General features: G+C 39.2%; 2 protein-coding genes across 3 annotated transcripts; both read right to left on the bottom strand.

The window, feature by feature from the left end:
- Window positions 1–3,969: 3,969 nt before the first annotated feature.
- LOC140801626 (glutamate receptor 2.8-like) lies at window positions 3,970–9,994 on the bottom strand. The gene is made up of 5 exons (XM_073156832.1): window positions 9,619–9,994; window positions 8,204–9,534; window positions 5,740–6,052; window positions 4,930–5,336; window positions 3,970–4,684 (listed from the first exon to the last, which is right to left on the bottom strand). Exons 1-5 carry the CDS (start codon window positions 9,869–9,871, stop codon window positions 4,064–4,066), a joined length of 2,925 nt encoding a protein of 974 aa, XP_073012933.1. The 5' UTR covers window positions 9,872–9,994; the 3' UTR covers window positions 3,970–4,063.
- A 3,749-nt stretch (window positions 9,995–13,743) lies between these two features.
- On the bottom strand, window positions 13,744–19,782 carry LOC140780703 (glutamate receptor 2.8-like). 2 transcript variants are annotated; one of them, XM_073126419.1, is made up of 6 exons: window positions 19,474–19,782; window positions 18,064–19,394; window positions 16,023–16,335; window positions 15,703–15,816; window positions 15,316–15,605; window positions 13,744–14,581 (listed from the first exon to the last, which is right to left on the bottom strand). In XM_073126419.1, exons 1-6 carry the CDS (start codon window positions 19,724–19,726, stop codon window positions 14,048–14,050), a joined length of 2,835 nt encoding a protein of 944 aa, XP_072982520.1. In that variant the 5' UTR covers window positions 19,727–19,782; the 3' UTR covers window positions 13,744–14,047. The 2 variants fall into 2 exon arrangements, with proteins under 2 accessions (XP_072982520.1, XP_072982530.1); XM_073126429.1 differs by having other exon boundaries at window positions 15,316–15,713.
- Between the last annotated feature and the right edge of the window lie 340 nt (window positions 19,783–20,122).

Here is a 20,122-nt window from a genome sequence, read left to right as displayed (position 1 = left end):
CTTTTATAAAAATATAGTTGACTTCAAGGGCTTTCCTATCGTTACAATATTAAAGGTTTTTTTTTTTTTCTCACGTATACTCCCTAAGAATAAATCTTATTTATTTATATACCTCCTTAAATCTTATTTATTTATATACCGTGATATTTTAGTAATCAGTTATTAACTAACAAACTATGTGATGTTAAAAAGATATAATTTATTTATTTTTAGCTTGTCATGTTAGCAAAATTAACAAGGGCAAATCAGTCATTAAAATTATATGAGAGAGTGACTAATTTGTATTACCTAGGGTTGCAACTACAAATTTTGGAGAGATATATAAGTAAAAAAAATCTTAAGATAAATTCACCCCTCCACTTTAGAATAATCTTGTGATTATACAACGCATTATCAGGTATATTTACGTAATAGAATAGCGTTGAATAGTTGGTATGTCTTGCCTTGTTCGATTAAGCAAAAGAACTTCATTTATTTACCAGCGTCTAGGTTCGTTTCGTACCATGGGAGGTCGTGGCATATGATGGAAGAAGACAGAAGTGGGATTATTTTAGTAACGTCTAATTTAAGTCTAATCTAAACATATCTTTGGGAAACACCGTAGAAAGCACCAATATGAATATATTAAGAGGATCCAATCAAAAGTATTGGATTTGGACTACATTTCTCACCACACGTTTCTCGCTCCACTTGCTATACAATATTATTTGAATAACTGAAGGAGAAGGAGAATATGCCCCCATGAAGCCATAATAATTAAAGAAATATGGATATATATATATATAGCTTATATTATGCTTGTAATTAAAGTAGGTGTGGTCTTACCTAACGAAGTGAAACTGAATCCAGGATGTTGAGTGGCTATTAAAAGGAGATTCATTTTATTTTATTCTAGGTAAACTGTAAACATTTTTCTTATTATAAAAGGAAAAAGGACGATGTGAGTCAAATGGCTTTTGTGAGGGAGAGATGGGGATCTTTGAAGCAGAAACTTTGAATCTACCTTTCTAACATATGTATAAGACTTTTCTATTGATTGGGTAATGCTATCATTGCCAATTTGTGCAATAAGCTTCTTCTTTCTTCTTCTTTTCTATATGTTTCTTTAGGTGCTAAAATTATTTATATATCAGTCATAAATCAAACAAGTACTGGCATGTCATTAAATAACTATTGGTCAAGGTGCATTCGTCTAGAGGACCAATGCCACCATGTCTTATTTCTAACTGGAATTCTCTATCTACAAGTAACAAATTGCCAGGGGATGGACGAAAACAATGGATGGAAATGTTCCTAATGGAATTTTTAATTTGTAAAATGTTTATAGATGTCAAAGAAATGGATATAAGGGACCTTTTTTCTTTAATTCATGCTTTTCTCAATGAGAGCGAGCATTTAGATTTATATTATTTACAATCATCCAAACTTGGGATGCAAGATTTTCTCAATGAAGCTACTATTTAAAAAGAATAGTTATAGTCAAGGATATTTTAATTTTTTAATTTTCTTTTTCTCAACGATATTTTGGTGGGTTATCAACTTTTAGTTTATCCTTCACACTTGACACTCGCATACAAAATAGACCTTTATGTTGTTAGTGAGTTTTTTAAAATAATATTGCCTACAAGGATCTCCAACAAGAAGTGCCTGTCTGTTGTTAAAGAACATGCCAATGGAGCAGCAATTTGATACTTTTTTTTTCCTCCTCCTCGATTTGAAAGCAACCACAAACTGCTGTCCATTAACTTTTGAAAGAAATCATGCACCTTTTATATGTACAGGCCCCTGTAAGAATGATTGCTCCTATGAACCTTACGAATATATATATATATATATATATATATATATATATATATATCAGGAATTAATGAGGGTCCCTTGGACTCATTGAGTTACACCACAGCCAGAAATGTTGATCATTCACTAGCTTTATGAGTCGTAAGCATATTCTTTGTGGTGCCACATACCTACCTATGATTACCGGCGTGGACCCTCCTTGCCACAACTTGAACCCACCTCATTTTAATTGAGCTAAGCTCAGTCCAAGCCTAAGATAGTAATGATATGTATGAGCTAAGCATTAGTCTGCTCAGCTCGAGCCAAAAGGCCAACCGACCCACTGCAGCGCAACTCGTTATGCATGTCTATTCCTATAATTTTTTTGGTCCCGTATCAGAGATTTAGACAAATATATAAGTATGTTATAATAAAAGACAACTAAATATCTTCATAGAGACTCATTATGCTCATCTCAATATAATAATTTTTTTTAATTCAGTGTGTTATTCTTGACCCATTATGCATAGCTCAAGCCTTGATATCTCATGGCTAGTGGGTGGTAATGGCTTATTGTATTCTAGCACGGTTTAAACTCGACGCTCTAGTCATTGGTGGGTTGAGCCGTGAATAGATACTCAAGCTTGGTAGGACCAAGGGCCTAAAAAGCCCAGGTTGGCCTGCCCAATGATCACTTATACACATACCTACAAAAGTACCAAAATGATCCAATTATATCATTTATGCAAATAGTATCTCAAAAGATTCTCCAGTCAGCCTAATAATCCTTATGTTGTTTTGATCACACAACACCATAGATATATAAATTTCTTACTATTGTTTAAGAGTTATGCATAAATCAAACGCTATTCTTGTTTACTTTGAGTTTATGGATCCCTCCTGAATTGGCTTAGGATCCCTAACTAGTTCAGTAACAAAATATATTTTTTTTATCTTTTTCATATCCAATCAATTTTACTCTTAAAAAAATTAGGACTAAGAAATAAGATTAACTAATCGAGTTCGGGGCTTAGTCTCAAACCAAACAAGGCTAAAAGAACAACTATGACGTGTAACAACTGTTGAAAAAAACCATGTATTCGAACATAAATTTTATATAAATTTTTATCCCTGATTTAACTAGGGTCCATATACTATCGTAGATGGAGTAATGATGAAATTAAAAGAGTTCAAAGAGTACTTCAATATCATTTATTTATTTATTTAAATTTATAAAAATAAGTGAATAAAAACTAATTTTAAAGACATTATCATAGTAATAAAAAATAAAAATAGTGAGTTTAATATCACGTAAAGCATATTAAATTGTCAAGCTTTTCATGAGCTTTGAGGTCTAAAAAAGGTACTCATTTTGTGAGTAAAAATATCTATGTAAATCAACTTATGCCCATGTGGAGGGGCTTGGCTCGTTGGTTAAGTCCATTTTTTCCGAGTCCATTTTTTTCTAATTTTTTCTTGATTCAATTGACCTGAAGTAGTGCCTCTCGTCAAATGGAGTAGTTAACCTTAATTCAATTGGCTTATCCATTCATAATTTATTTTGAGTCTTTTTTCTATATTTGAGATAGAGTATTATAGTGTTATAGTTCGACAAAGCAATCTAATAGTAATATTTTTTCGTGTACAAGACAGTCGTTAAATCAAATTATTACCACTAACAACAACCTTGTCAGAACTTCTCATATTAAACCTAAACACAGTTCTATCATAACAAAGAATTCTAAATAGGTTATATTTGATCACTAATTAACTAGACAAATAATTCAACACTTATCTTTAATTTCTCTCTTTTCTTTCAACTGCAGAAATTATATGATATTTTATAAAATTGACCGACCCTCCACTTTTTAAGAATGAGTTAGCATCTTTATTTTCTTATCTGTCTTACATGGTCTATTAATTTGATAAGCTGAACTTTTCATCTCTCTAAAATATTTATGATTTTCTGAGAACATGGAATGAAACTGCTTTAGTTTTGGAACTAAATTAACTGATTAATCAAGTAACGTGTATGAAATAATAATTTTGTTTATACATTTTGATGATAGAATTTTATTTTAGCAGTTCGCTCATTGATACATATAAAATTATCTTTCAATCTATATATATACACACACAGCATCAAGGAGTCCTAACTCCTAATATCAATCAAGAGCTAGTTAGATCACCATGTTGTGAGCTACCATTAATCTCATTTATACATATCAAATTATCTTTCAATATATATATATATACAGCATCAAGGAGTCCTAACTCCTAATATCAATCAAGAGCTAGTTAGAACACCATGTTGTGAGCTGCCATTAATCTCATTACTACGTCCTTCTATAATATGATGAACATGGCTCGGAGTCCCTGCAGCTGGGCTAGCAAGCTCGACCTCCACCGGCATTGGGCTTGCGGGTGCGATCGAGGGAGTAACTTCTCCATATGTTTGCACTGAAGTGCTCACTGGACTCCATGGATAATGGTCCGGAGTTGAGGAATTGGGATCTCTGCTGCCCTGGGTTGATCCATCATTAAGTTGCTTCTTTCTAAAAGTATGAGATGTGAGGTCTTTGTCATCGTAAATCTTAGTGATGGAACGAAGCTTCCCAGTAATAGATTTCTCATTGGCGATGGCTTGTCTTAGATCACGCCTCCTTTGATTGATAAAAAAAGCCAAATGAATTAGGACGCAAAAGATTGACGCCGTCCCAGTGATGAGGAAAAGGCCCCAGAAGCTTTCAATGCTTAGGCTGTTGGAAGTCAACGGGTTGTCTTGGCTTGAGCAGCTGGATTGATCGCCGAACCATTTCCTCTCGATCTCAGACATCTCGTCGCCCTCCGTTATGTTAAGTATCGCCCTTGAGAGATCTGAGACTAGTGATGAGCCTTTTGGGAATGCCTGTTGAGATAAGAGAACAACAGTAACAAGGATGTATAGATATGCGTGCTACTATAAAGTATATACATATCTACTTGAAAGGAATAGGAGGGAAATTAAGAGAACAGAGAAGTTGATTAACACATTTTTCCATACTACTCTTTCCCCAGAATTAATTTTGGAAGATAGTGAATGGAAAAATGGATTAACATACTAAAGATGTAGCAAATAAAGTTCAAAAGAGAGATCTAGAGAGAGGAACTCACAAATCCAAATCCACCTGTTTTGTTCATCTGCTCAACTATTGTATAATTGTCGCACTGGAGTTTGAGGAAGACTCTAAGGTAAGGGATCTCGTCGACTACGGCACCTATACCACCCTTTCTGCTTCCAAGAGCCAATGCATCCTCGAACTGCTGTGGAGATTTAAAGCCCTTGAGCCTAGACTCATCAAAACCCATATTAACCAAGAGCTCTTTCACGAAGGAGTCCACAAGGTAGCCAACATTTTGTCCACTGTTCTTCAGCTCACTGAAGTCGTTCAGAGTTGCTACAGGCTGTTGGACTGTGAGCATTGAGGTCAAACTGGCTGTGTAACTGGATTGCAAGATGAGCACCACAAATACCCATATGATCACAACAAACTTGGACAGATTGCTAACCATGTTCTCCCCTGCACCCATCCAAAGAGTTAACAAATGTAAGGCAATTGACTAGTTAACTGATCATAGAATTAAATTGCGAAAAGTGGGAAGAGAATTACAAAAGAAGTAGGTCGATTTATGGGCTTAACTGAGCATAATGGATGAGCTAAATACACGAGTAGCAGCGTGTGATCGAGCTAACTAGTAACACAACACGTTCCTTAATATAACTTAACTATGAGCCAACTATTCAAAATTAACTTATGTAAGACTGCCTATCAAACATATGCATTTTAACAATTTTGATCCCAGTGTGATTATGATCTAATATGTTAATACCTCACTATTATACAACTTGTTACTTAGCTAATTAAACTTTCTCATGTTAACAAGAGATGAGAGAAGACAGAAAAGTAACATGATCGACTTAACTGTGAGCAAAGACGAGAGTTGAGAAAGTGAAGTAGAAGACGGTGCCGAATTGGTGAGAGGGTTCGCCCCTAAACACTTCGTTGATCCGGTGTTCTAAAATCCAGACGACGAATCCAGTGAGGACAAAGAAGGCTCCGCTGACCAACCACAAGTCTTTATTTAGTGGCTTGAGGAAGACCCAGGCGTTCTTCGTCCTCTCGTCCCTCAATGGCACAGCGATCGATACAGCGGTTGCCATGTATGGCAACGTGAAGTCCACGTACGATGATCGATAAGCCGTGATGGTTATGTCAGCCACGGCAGCATCATACGTCTGTTAAGGATGAAGTACATGCCCCACTTTAATTAGATGGACATTTAATTAATTTCGTAGTAGTTAATTAGATTCTATGCAACAACTAATGATATTTCAGCTCTAAGTTTGGTTTCACGTGGCATAAAATATAGTAGAAATGTTTATACACTAATGACGAATCCATTACTTGCAAGATGAAGCATCATTTCAGCGTGCGAACAAGATGATACAACGTAGGACTGATGAGTACTATAACAAGTAGGGAAATTTATTCGAGTATGAAAATATAATTTCATGCTTGTGCAAGTATTAAAATTGAAAATAAGAAACAATTGCATCTAGCTAGACTCCAATATTGTTGTCCGTTTTTCACATAGCCCACTTCCTTCTTTTTCATAACACTTTGCCCTACTTAATTATGAAATTTTATTTTCTGAAATATATCTTCCATTGGTGTCACATAACTAATTTTGTACCCCCTAAAAAAATTTATTTTTATTTTAATAAAAAAAAAATAAGGGTGCAATGACTATTTAATATTTTTCATACTGAACTAAAAAATAAAAAATAAAACATAAAATATAAAAGTGAGCAACAATTTAGAATAATTATTTATAAAAATAAAAAGGGAAAAAGCATACGGGACAAATGAGTCGAAGACAAAGGATGCAATTAGTGGGGATAAAATATTTAATGCAACTAGGGCAGGTGTCAGTTTTGTTGGTAGGGTTGTAAATGAGCCGAAGCGAGCCTGGCTTTAATCAAGATTAGACTGAAATGAATTTTGAGCACAGACTTCCTATCGAGTTTGAATTAGAATTATTTTAATTTGCGCTAATTTTAAATCCGAGCCGAGCTCAAGTTTAAATGAGCTACTCAATTAATAATTTTAAGTATTATCAATATTAAACAATTTTTAAGTCAAACAAGTTTAAAAATTAATTTAGGCTTAATCAAACTTAAAATAAAGCTCAATTTAACTATGAAGAGAGAATAGCTGGATTTAATGGTTCATATTACTTTTGTTTATATATATATATATAGCTTTATCGGCTTGAATTTAATTTCGAACCTATAATTAAGCTCGGCTTATTTTTGAGCCGGGCTTGAGCCGGGTCGATTATTTTGACAAGCCTACTGGTTGGCTTTAGAAATTCCAGGCCATGGTCATCCACTACGTGATAGGGCCTGACGTAAGAACGATGACGTATTCATCACTTAATTGGCAACTCAAGTTCATCAGAAGGAAAAAAAAATGGATTCGATCCCAAAGAGATTTACACAACATAAGTCTTTTTAATCATCTGAGCATGACCCGATTTATTCTGATGATCTACTTTATTAACTTTATCAGTTGAATAGAAGAAATATGCTACTCTACAATGAATAGAAGTTGGGTCGAGAAATTTACCAAGATATTAAGATATCCGATTCCAGAGTCGGTCTTTCTGAACACCGAGAAAAGAAAATGATTTCGACCACCAGTAGAATCTTGAACCGTTCAAACTAGTCAAGAGGTCGCGCCAGGATGGTTAATTAAATCAAGAGCCTATTATTATGATTAAAAAAAGACTGGTCCTCTTGATACCATAATATCTTCGATTATCTTCGAACTTGTCCGATTTAGCTATTGAACTTAGTTAATAATTACGAGCATAGTTTTGTGCATATCTAATTCTTCGTTAATGTTAGATATATGTAGTGGCTGTGGCGCCCTTAGAGAGACGAAGATTCTCTAAGGATATCACCCTTCTCCAGCTCTCTATCTCTAGAGAGAGAGAGAGAGAGAGAGAGAGAGAGAGAGAGAGAGAGAGGCTAATGTTTACTGGAAAGTATGGTGCTTAGTAATAAGGCCCATGGAAACGATAACTATCTAATTTCCATGCAGAACAAAATGATCATATCTATCGAAAACAATTGTTGGAACGAAGACGACAAAGAGACAGGTAAGAAGGGTGAATGACCTCTGGTCACTTTGGATACTCAAAGCTAGATTATGATTTCATGTTCTAGTTTTAGCATATATAATACAGAAATTATATAACATTTGAAGTTTATTCACACATGCACATCATGCTCATATATAAAATTTGATTAAATTAATTTATTTCCTAAAGATAAAGATGAAAGCATCAAATGATTAAAGAGGAAGGAACCGAGGATACTCACCCCATTAGCGACCTGTTGGATCAGCGCGTCATATTTCACGTTCGTTGCCGCCACATACTCGAATGTCAGCGCGTACGGTAGATGCCGGACCGCCGCCTCGAACACGTCGATCACGAACCCGCTCGCCCGTGTCTGGTTCGTCACCGGGTCGGTCTCAATGTCTAGGAACGAATGGAACCCGGGCATGACCGGTCCGGGTACCCCGATCCGCAGCTTCTTGCCGCTCGTCGGCTGAATCCACCCGTTAGGCACCACCGTCGACTCCCCGGGCCATATCACCGGCCCGAGCCCATCCCTCGATGACGAGTACTGGCTGTCGCTACTCCAATTCAGCCGCCGAGTCAACCCGTACCTCGGTGTCCAGAAGCCGATCTCCTTCCCTCTCCCCCCCATCACGTTCAGTACACGGTACGCGGTCACGTTCAACTCCCCATCGACGAGCCGGAACCTCCCGCCAAGGCCGTCATATTCCGTGCTTAGTATCTCTTTCAAGAGACGCTTCCCGGTTCGGGAGACGCCCAAATTGGATAAATCGGTGGAGCCGTTCTTGGATTCGACGAAGTCCGGGTCGACTTTGCGGAGTCGCTCGGCGGACAAAGCGATTGCCCAGACCGCATCATAAGCCCATACAGCATAGCTACTAAGCTGAGTAGCGGTGGCTAATCCAACATTTGGGTTATCCTTCAAGAATTGCCGACTCCATCTCCTTTTAAACTCGTGGATCCGCTCCGTTGTCGGGAAATAAGGCATGACGCCGAGAACGCCGTCGATGGAGCCAGGGGAGATGGATTCTTCGACGGAGGCGAGGAGGCTCGTGAGGCCACTCGTCATGATCCAGACGTACCCTTCTGACATCATTCCGGCATTGTTCGCCGATCGGAGGAGAAGGGTGGCGAGGCCGACCCTGGCGTGGACGACGAAGACTCGGGTCTGCTCGGTGGCGAGCTTGTAGAGCTCCGCGGAGATGTCGTCAGAAGAGGCGGAGGTGGGGAGGGAACAGCGGTATGGGACGCGTGAGCCGACGTCGTTGAGGGCGTCGACCAGGTAGGGGATGAAGGCGGCGCCGTAGTCGGATTCCTCGTAGATCGGAACGACGCGGCGCCACCCGAAGGATCCGACGAGCGCCGCGATGACGCCGACTTGGTCGGCGTCGTTCGCGGTGGCGCGGACGAAGAAGGGGGAATAGGTGGGAGACACCGAGGGGCTCGTCGCGGAGATGGCTACTATCGGGACCTGGGCTCTCGAGCCCAGGTCGGCGACGAAGCCGGATTCGATAGAGGACTGGGGCCCAAGTATGGCTTGCACCTTCTCTTTGGAAATTAGCTCCAAGGCTGCATCAATTAGAGAGCACCAATTAATCCGCTAATTACTTTTCTCGATTGGGAGAAACAAAGGCGGTAAGAGTTAAGCTCTACCGAGAGAGGCGGCGGTGACGACATCGGCGGAGGCGTCTCTGGTGAGGAGCTGGAGACGGGCGGAGGAGTTGGGATTCGCGGCGTAGAAGTCGGCGACGGCCAAGTGGACGGACGTGAGAGCGATCTGGCCAATCGAGGAGTTCGAGTCGAGGATTAGTCCGAGCTTGAAGGTTGTGGGCTGGGATGGTATCACGGGGAGGAGTTGTAAGAGGAAGGAGAGAAGAAGGCCAAAGGAATTGGGGTAGTTCCTCATCAAGGATTGGAAATGAATGAGCGGTAGAATAGCCAGCAGTGTGGAGTAGTTTCGTTTTATACCCAAGAGGTAGTAAGCAAGAGGGAGGAGCGTCTGACTAGGGGAATCTTACTATAATAAATTCGGTTTGCTGAGACGTTTTTCCATCTCTTTGGTTTATATTTCATTATAAGCACTGTGTGAATCGAGTTTCTACGGTTTTAACCAAATTTAAAGCACTAGACTAATTCCATAACAGTGTGCACGGATGTGACGGCGTGACCTAATTCCGTAACATGTTTCTTAGGATAAATGCAAAAAAAAAAGTTAAATTTTTTTTACAAATCATACTCTATATTTTATCTATTTTATAATTTACAACTAATTTTTTTTTATAATTCTTATTTAACACTCTAATGTTATTTTAACTAACTAATAACAGTCAAGTTATTAAAACATCCCCACCATTCTCTTATTTTTTTCATATCCCTCCACCACTTTTTTCACCTACCTTCTCTACCGTTGTCTTTCCCGTCTTTCCTCGTCTTCATCCTCCCACTCTCCTCCTCTCCTCATTCTCCTCCTCCTCTTTTCCTTCTTTTTTGGGAAGAAAAAAAAATATAAAAAATTAGAATAGTTTAAGTATTTACAAATTATTTCGTATATTATAATAGAATATTATCTTTTTAATATCGTTTTAAGTTAATCAAGAGTGTTAAATAATAATTATAGAAAAAAAAATAGTGTTATCAAAGATGGGATGTGAATAATAAAATAGATAAAATATACGATGTAATTAGTAAAATTACAAAAATACAAAAATGTTGAGTCTTTTATTATTATACATATACTGTTGAAATTATTTATTCACCTTTATAATACCATATTTTTTGGAAACCTGTCTTTTTACATTGATGTTAAAGGGAAGTCAGTCAACCAAACACAAATAAAAAAAATTGGGAACTTATTGGATAAGTATAAATTCTATCCCTATCCTAATTTTTTTTATTATCGAGATAACAAAATCTTATTTACAACAATTCACTATTATTACATCATCTAGTAGAATTGTTCCTATGTAACGTTTGCCACTATTTTCATGCTCAATTAATGACTGGTAAGGTCAACTGAAAAAAGATGGGACTTTATTCTTCAAAAAGGACCAGACCGCAAAAGATGAGGTATCCACTAACAGTAGGGAAGAAAGATATGCATAATATTACCTTCTTCGCTAAGAAAAATAGTTGGAATACGAGACATGGGAGCAGTCCGTAACACATGGCAAAGACTTTGAACTTTGAAGTCGCCTCTAACAGCATCCTATAGAAACAACTCTAGTCTCTGTCGTGTCGAGAGTGACATAAATTACTACAACCAGCTACCAACTGCAACCAAAAGATACGGCCGCAGACATAGCAGTCATATGGGTGGACACTCAAATATATTAAGTTATTAATAGCGCGGTGAGATATGGACGAATCTAAGAAATCGTCAAATTGAGGAGCACTCGGTAGTCGGTACCCATTCATTTTGTTGTTAGACTTTAGTCTTTAGGTAAGTCAATGTAAACGACTGGCTATTGGGATTTGGGAGGAGCTTACACACAACTTGACCGATCATTATCCATCAAATTAAAGACGTAGAAAATCCACGACTTAGAGTGCAATAAGAATCTAACAGCTATCATCTTTAATTGATCTTTTCATTCAAAACTTTAGGTCTCATTTTTGGAGAGCTAACAAAAACATAAGCAGATGTTGATGGTCCTACGGAAGATTCAAAGACTATTCTTAACTGCGACTTGCCTACCAAGTTTTTCGATTGTCAAAGCGTGCATGGCAACAAGTGGTCGGTTCCCAGTTAGCTGAGTCAAGAAGAAATTTAATAGTCTATTCAAAGGTGCAGACCACTATCAATCAAGTGGTTGGTCCTTCGATTATCTCCGGAAGTGGAAAGATACATCAATAAAATATCAGAGATTAACTCAGAGCTATATTGTTTCTGAGAATTAGTAGCTTTTAGTTTTCTAACTCGGGCTTTGGCCAGCTACAGAGAAGATTGACCCAGGGGAGAAACTTTTAAACGGATTAAGCTTTTTGAGCTAATCTAACTCTTCCCTTACGGTTCATACTCGGATGAATTTTTTCCAATATTTGAACAAACACTGCAAATCAGACTCTAAAGACTACATGAATAGTAAAGAATGATAAAAGTAGAGACAACGTTTGGAAGGCCAATCTTCACTTTCTAAAGCACTGGATTTTAGATGGGTGCATTTCGTAATGTCAAGCTTAGAACTGTAAAATATTCTTTATTTAGTTTTTAAGAAAATTTGTAGACTAATAATTTATTAAGATTCAAACAAATGGTTAAAAGTGAGGAGGGCAACAATCCTAAAATACAAGCATTAGACTTGGCTGAATACACATAAAATAATAGTGAAGCAAAGTATCAAGCAAAAAAATAGATACAAATAGTCAATTAAATAAAGAAATTGAGGAGATAGGATGAAAGCCCAAGAATCAAGTGTCCATCTAGGTCATTAAAGGCAACACAGACAAATAAGCATAGTAGCAAGAGATCTAACTTGGACGAAAAGGAGAAGAAAGAGAGTCAGCGTCTTATGGCTCTATCATGACCACAAGTGACTGAACATCGCAACCTACGACACTGAACCTAAAGAAAACACAACAAAGAGGGATAGGGAATGACCAAGAATTGAGCCAAATCCATGCACAAGAGTAAAATAAGACAAACACATCTAATTGACAAAACTCAAGCACTACAGCTGGCATGATAGACAAGCATCGACAGGGAAATCGATGAACAATGCATGACAACTCTCCAAGGCAACAACAATAGAAAATTGTGGGGGTAGCATAAGGGCAGCGGAGCAGCACAAGTTGATGGTGAAGGCCAAGGGGCGAGAAAGAGAGCCTTTGGATCATAAAGTCAGCTCGACCGCAAGGGATGTGAGCATGAGGGCTGAGCAAACTAGTCGAGTGAGCAAACACTAAGTGTTGAACACAATGATAGTACGAGAGGAGGAGGAGATTGCAAACGATAACAACATACCAAGTGGAGGATTGACTAGCAAGACAGAAGAAGGGAGAGGAGGAGGATGGGGTCAAGGATAGCAAAAGCAAGTCTAGCTATGATAACAAGGGAGGAGGATGAAAATTACGATAACACCACCAAAAGGAGGAAAGTTGGTAAAGACGGAAGGAGGAGGGAGAGAGGGAAAGTTTAGTTCAAACTTAAATTAAATTAGACATGTTTAAGAGAGTAAACATGAATCTTTAGATGGTAATCTGATTATTCCAACTATGTATGTATATATATATATATATATATTAGGATCCTTATCTAGTAAATTCAAGTCTCACTATGATTAAGCTTGGTTTAAAATTAATTTTAAGCCTAAATTAATAATTTAAAGTTCCTCACATTTACATGAAATTTGAGTTCTAACATTCTAGGCAGAATGATTTTGGCACCCATCCTACCTGGCAAGGCTACTGACCTGACGTGGCTCCTACTACTGCCGTCAATTTGGCAGTCGAAAAAATGAGCTCCACGTATATGCATGCAAGTTGGGCTCTAGCCTGACTGTTCTTCCCGGAAGAACTATGTGAGGGTTGCGTCCTCAGGACTGTGCTAAACCTACTCATCTGGTAGAAAGGCGTCCCACTGTTTGTGATAATATCATTGACCTTTTAACCCTCACCCCCCCCAAAGAGTAACACTAATTCAAAACAAGGTAAAATAACTACTTTATCAATCTTGGTATCAAATAATGTTAACAATCGACTTGATTCCATCTAAGCTACATTATCAATATCGATCAATAGCAAATTCTACCAACAAGGTGAAGAAAAAAAAACTATAAGAAATTTAAAAAAAAAAATCTTATTAAAACATATTATTCTAAATAGTTTTGAGAGAGCCAGAGGGTTGTATTTGATTGCCAACTATCCTAACATATATATGCATCACACTTTGAAAGCATAGATCTAGACAGATAATCTGACCTGCAAGCAAACCACATACAAGCAACACAAATAAGAGAATTTATGATCAAGAGTTAGGCCTTCCAAAACCTAGTTTCTTAATATCAATCAAGAGATTAGCGTTCCATCCTCGTGTACAAAACCTCGTAATAGACCTACAAGTTAACCACAGCAAGACTCCATGTCTCTACAACTGGGGCCGGAAGCTCGATTTCCGCCGCATTGGGCTCGCGGGCATGACCGACGGAGTCACATCTCCATATGTTCTCATTGAAGTGCTCCCCAGACTCCATGGATAATGGTCAGGAGTTGAAGAATTAGAACCTCTGTTGCCCCCGGTCGATCCATTGTTAAGTTGCATCTTTCTAAATGTACGAGCTGTGAGGTCTTTATCATCGTAAAGCTTAGCGATCGTAAGAAGCTTCCCAGCAATAGATTTCTCATTGGCGATGGCTTGTCTCAGTAGATGACGTCTCCTTTGGTTGAAGAAGAAAGCCAAATGAATTAGGAAGCAAAGGATTGACGTAGTTCCACTGACGAGGAAAAGGCCCTTGAAGCTGTCAAAGTTGAGGCTATTAGAAGACAATTGGTTGTCTTGGGTTGGACAGTTGGATTGATCGCCGAACCATTTCCTCTCGAGTTCAGACATCTCATAGCCCTCTGTTATGTTGAGGATTGCCCTTGAGAGATCCAAGACTAGTGGTGAGCCTTTTGGGAATGCCTGCTTGTTAGAGATCACAGAACAAAAGTAATAAAGATAAATTCACAATCGGGTATAACCAACACATTGAGGTACTTGAAATGAACTGTTAGTTTAAAGACAAACGCTTCCGTGAACATCTCTAATTTAAAATCATGATCCAACGGTTATAATTACCCATCACAATTACTTTTGAAATCCCGGTATCGGTTTCCATCTCTAATGAGTAGCCGAGTTGGAGATAAGTTTGCGTCATGCGACGTGCACTCAAAAGGACAAAAGAGGATACAGAGGCGCATAGATTCAAAGAAGGATCTTTTGAATTTTATGTTAGGTATTTTTTATATTAAATTTTATTTCTTTTTGTTCTAAATATTGTGAGGGAATCTTACTCTAGAATACTTGATTCTTTCTATTTAGATATTTTCTTTTTATTTTTATTTTAAAGTGAGATTATTATTAATTTAAAAAATAATTTGAGTAATCATCTTTGTATGTACTATGTTTTCATTATTAGTGAATCCTTTTGTTGTCTTCCCCGGTGAAAGTAGACTATAGAATGAATCACGTAAATTCTTTGATATTTAGTTTGCTTGCATTTTAAGTTATAATCCTTAACCCTCCTAAATTTCCTTTTACCTCCGAAACATAGAGTAACTCACAAATATTCAACACTTTTTCGTAGAAACTCTATCTCTAGATACAGGAAAGAGATAATAAGAGAGAGAGGGAGAGAGAGAGAGAGGAAAACTCACAAATCCAAATCCACCTGTCTTTATTTCTTGAACTATTTTGTAATTGTCGCAATTAAGTTTGAGAGCAGCTCTAAGGTAAGGGTACTCGTCGACAATGGCAGCGACACCACCATTTTTGCTTCCTTCTGCCAGTGCATCCACGTACCGCTGTGAAGAATTAAGAGGCTTGAGACTCGACTCATGAAAGCCCATCCTAATCAGGACCTCTCTCGTAGGCGAACCTTGAAGGTAACCAACATTTTCTCCGCTGTTCTCAAGCTCAATGAAGTCGTTCACAGGACGCTGTTCGACTGTGAGCATTGAAGTAAAACTGGCTGTGTAACTCGATTGCAGGATCAAAACCACAAATACCCATATGATCACAACAAACTTAGACAAATTGCTCACCATATTCGCCTCTGCACTCATCCAAAGAGTTGCAAATTGTGAGGCATATATTGACGAGCCCACCAATAAAATAAAATTTGGGAACAAAACTAATTGGCAAAAACTGAGAAGTTCCTGCCCAGAAGTAAGGTTAATTGATGCGGTTAACTGAAAGTATTTAATAATGCACATAGTCATAATTTATAATGCACATCTAACAGTACCTTGCTAGGCTAATGCAGACAAGTCCTACAATAAACTAACATCAAATGGTTCGAATCAAAACTTTCCAATCATAACAAAAGATAAAGAGTTAAAAGCGGAAAGTAACATTACTTAACTGTGAGCAAAGACGAGAGTTGAGAAAATGAAGTAAAAGACGGCGCCGAATTGGTGAGAGGGTCCACCCCTAAACTCCTCGTTGCTCCGGTGTTCTAAAATCCACACGACGATTCCAGTGAAGACAAAGAAGGCTCCGCTGGCCAACCATAAGTCTTTACTTAATGGCTTGAGGAAGACCCAAGCGTTCTTCGTCCTCGCGTCCCTCAACGGCACCGCCATCGATATAGCGGATGCCATGTATGGCATCGTGAAGTCCACGTAGGATGATCGATTAGCCGTGATGGTCATGTCAGCCACGGCAGCATCATACGTCTGTTAAGGATGCAGTACATGCCCCACTTTAATTAATTTCGTAGTTGTTAACTCTATGCAGACAACTAATTAATAGTATTACAGCTCGCTAAGTTTTGTGTTGTGGCATAAAATATAGAAGGTAAAATATTTATATGATAATGACGGATCCATTTCTTGAGAGATATATGAAGCATCATTTGAGCGTGTGAACAAGATGACACAACGTACGGAAGACTGATGAGTAGTATACAAGTAGAGAAAGTTAAGAGTGAGAAAAAGACAATTAAATGGGGGGTCATATATGAGATCATCGCATATGAAAAGATGCATCATGCTTGTGCAAGTATTAATAATAAAACTAAGAGATAATACCATCTAGCTAGAATCCTAAACTATTGTTCATGTTTTATATAGCCTCACTTATTTATTTTTCATGACACTTTAACCCATTTAACTATGAAAAAAGTCCCTAAAGTATCTCTTTCATTACTTAACTATTAAAAGGAGGACAAAAGAAGTGAGAGAGACACTACCCTATTCAAAATTTTGAAAACTCATGTCATAATTACTAATGCTTAAATTTCAAAAAGAGATTGTTACTAATACTTAATGCGAACTTTTTAAATAACTAGAATTTAAAGTCATGTCTATTCACGGAGGTAGGACTATAGCGATGAAATGAAAAGAAAATTATAGAGTTATATAAAATGTCTCAAATAGATAACCTTGGGAAAAAAATATATTGAACACACCATATACAAATAATATTTATTTTATACAAAAAGCTTGTATTTTGAGTGAAAAAAGTAAAAAACAAAGAAGATTGTGAGTAAGAGATTGGAGACGGAGCAACATAATAATATACTAGTAAATTATTAATAATTAAAAAAAATAACTAGAAGATAAAGGATGCAATCAGCGGGGATAAATATTTAATATAACTAGGCCAGTTGTCGTCTCGCTGGCTTTAGAAATTCCTGGTCGTCTTTTTAATCATCTGAGCATGACCCGATTTAATAGAAGTTGGGTCAAGAAATTGATCGATATATTAAGATATCTGATTGCAGAGTGGGTCTTTTTGAATCAAGAGGCTGCTATTATGATGATAAAATCTTCAACATGTCTCACGTGGACGTTCTACTATTGGATCAACTATTTATTAATGAGAAAAAAGACCGGTCCCCATCTTGATACCAGAATATTTTCAATTATCTTCGAACTCGTACGATTTCAATTAATGAAGCATATCCAATGCTTCATTAATGTTAGATATGTGATGTAGTGGCTGTGGCGCCCTTAGAGAGACGAAGACTCTCTAAAGACATCACCCAACTCGAGAGAGAGAGAGAGAGAGAGAGAGAGAGAGAGAGAGAGAGAGAGAGAGAGAGAGGCTAATGTTTACTGGAAAGTTTGGTGCTTAGTAATAAGGCCTATGGAAACAATAACTATCTAATTTCAATGCAGAATAAAATGATCATATCTATCGAAAACAATTGTTGGAACGAAGATGACATAGATAGACAGGTTAGAAGGGTGAATGACCTCTGGTCACTTTGGATACTCAAAGCTAGATTTTGATTTCATGTGCTAGTTTTAGCATATATAAACAGAAATAACATAAAATTTGAAGTTTATTCACACATGCACCGCATCCTCATATATAAAATTTGATTAAATTTATTTATTTCCTAAAGATAAAGATGAAAGCATCAAATGATTAAAGAAGAAGGTACCGAGTATGCTCACCCCATTAGCGACCTGTTGGATCAGCGCGTCATATTTCACGTTCGTTGCCGCCACATACTCGAACCTCAGCGCGTACGGTAGACACCGGACCGCCGCCTCAAACACGTCGATCACGAACCCGCTCGCCCGTGTCTGGTTCGTCGTCGGGTCGGTCTCAATGTCTAGGAACGAATGGAACCCGGGCATGACCGGTCCGGGTACCCCGATCCGTAGCTTCTTGCCGCTCGTCGGCTGAATCCACCCGTTAGGCACCACCGTCGACTCCCCGGGCCATATCACCGGCCCGAGCCCATCCCTCGATGACGAGTACTGGCTGTCGCTACTCCAATTCAGCCGCCGAGTCAACCCGTACCTCGGAGTCCAGAAGCCGATTTCTTTCGCGCTCCCGCCCATCACGTTCAGTACACGGTACGCCATCACGTTCAACTCCCCATCGACGAGCCGGAACCTCCCACCAAGGCCGTCATATTCCGTGCTTAGTATTTCTTTCAAGAGACGGTTCCCGGTTCGGGAGACGCCCAAGTTGGATAAATCGGTGAAGCCGTTCTTGGATTCGACGAAGTCGGGGCCGACTTTGCCGAGTCGCTCGGCAGACAAAGCCATGGCCCAGACCGCATCATAAGCCCATATAGCATAGCTACTAAGCTGAGTAGCGGCGGCTAATCCAACATTTGGGTTATCCTTCAAAAATTGCCGACTCCATCTCCTTTTAAACTCGTGGATCCGCTCCGTTGTCGGGAAATAAGGCATGACGCCGAGAACGCCGTCCATGGAGTCAGGGGAGATGGATTCTTCGACGGAGGCGAGGAGGCTCGTGAGGTCGCTTGTTATGATCCAGACGTAGCCTTCTGACATCATTCCGGCATTGTTCGCCGATCGGAGGAGAAGGGTGGCGAGGCCGACCTTAGCGTGGACGACGAAGACTCGGGTCTGCTCGGTGGCGAGCTTGTAGAGTTCCGCGGCAATGTCGTCAGAAGAGGCGGAGGTGGGGAGGGAGCAGCGGTATGGGACGAGCGAGCCAACGTTGTTGAGGGCGTCGACCAGGTAGGGGATGAACGCTGCGCCGTAGTTGGATTCCTCGTAGATCGGGACGACGCGGCGCCACCCGAAGGATCCGACGAGCGCCGCGATGGCGCCGACTTGGTCGGCGTCGTTTGCGACGGCGCGGACGAAGAAGGGAGAATAGGTGGGAGACACCGAGGGGCTCGTCGCGGAGATGGAAACTATCGGGACTTGGGCTCGCGTGCCCAAGTCGGCGACGAAGCCGGACTCGATAGAGGACTGGGGCCCAAGTATGGCGTGCACCTTGTCGTTGGTTATTAGCTCCAAGGCTGCATCAATTAATTAATCCGTATAATTAATTTCATTTCTCGACTGGAAGAACCGTAGAAGTTAAACGCTAAGCTCTACCGAGGGTGGCGGCGGTGACGACATCGCCGGAGGCGTCTCTGGTGAGGACCTGGAGACGGGAGGAGTAGTTGGGATTCGCACCGTAGAAGTCGGCGACGGCCAAGTGGACGGACGTGAGAGCGATCTGGCCAATCGAGGAGTTCGAGTCGAGGATTAGTCCGAGCTTGAAGGTTGTGGGCTGGGATGGTATCAAGGGGAGGAGTTGGAAGAGGAAGGAGAGGAGAAGGCCAAGGGTTTTGGGGTTCCTCATCATCGATTAATTGGAGAGAAGAGGTCGTGGTAGAATAGCAAGGAATGAGGAGTCGTCTCGTTTTATCCTCAAGAGGTAAGAGGAAGGAAAGTCTTGTCTAGAGGAATCTTATAATAATAAATTTGACTTGCTGAGACGTTATATTCTCTCTTTGGTTTATTTCGTTATTAAGCACTGTGTGCGAATCGAGTTTCTATGGATTTAACCGAATTTAAAGCCCAGGAGTTGAAATAATGGTCTTGGATGTGATGGCGATATCTGATTCTAGTCCCAGTTTCTTATGTGAAATGCTGCTGAAGACAAAAATAAAATAAAAAAATGTTGGTCTTTTTTAATGCATATACTTTTGAAATTACTTATTCACCTTTATAATACCATATTTTTTTTGGAAGCCTCTGT

The sequence above is a fragment of the Typha latifolia genome, chromosome 1, assembly GCF_019914945.1.
Source record: "Typha latifolia isolate L0001 chromosome 1, TyphaL0001v2, whole genome shotgun sequence".
In the NCBI taxonomy this organism is placed as follows: Eukaryota; Viridiplantae; Streptophyta; class Magnoliopsida; order Poales; family Typhaceae; genus Typha; species Typha latifolia.
This window is presented reverse-complemented; position numbering and strand designations above follow the sequence as displayed.

Coding starts and splice junctions, on each gene's coding strand:
- LOC140801626 (XM_073156832.1), bottom strand. CDS start 9,871: ATGAGGAACTACCCCAATTCCTTTGGCCTTCTTCTCTCCTTCCTCTTA. Junction 6,053..8,203: donor TCCAACAGGTCGCTAATGGG/GTGAGTATCCTC, acceptor CATCCTTAACAG/ACGTATGATGCTGCCGTGGC. Junction 5,337..5,739: donor AACTCTCGTCTTTGCTCACA/GTTAAGTCGATC, acceptor GGATGGGTGCAG/GGGAGAACATGGTTAGCAAT.
- LOC140780703 (XM_073126419.1), bottom strand. CDS start 19,726: ATGATGAGGAACCCCAAAACCCTTGGCCTTCTCCTCTCCTTCCTCTTC. Junction 16,336..18,063: donor TCCAACAGGTCGCTAATGGG/GTGAGCATACTC, acceptor CATCCTTAACAG/ACGTATGATGCTGCCGTGGC. Junction 15,606..15,702: donor TGAGTGCAGAGGCGAATATG/GTGAGCAATTTG, acceptor CAATGCTCACAG/TCGAACAGCGTCCTGTGAAC.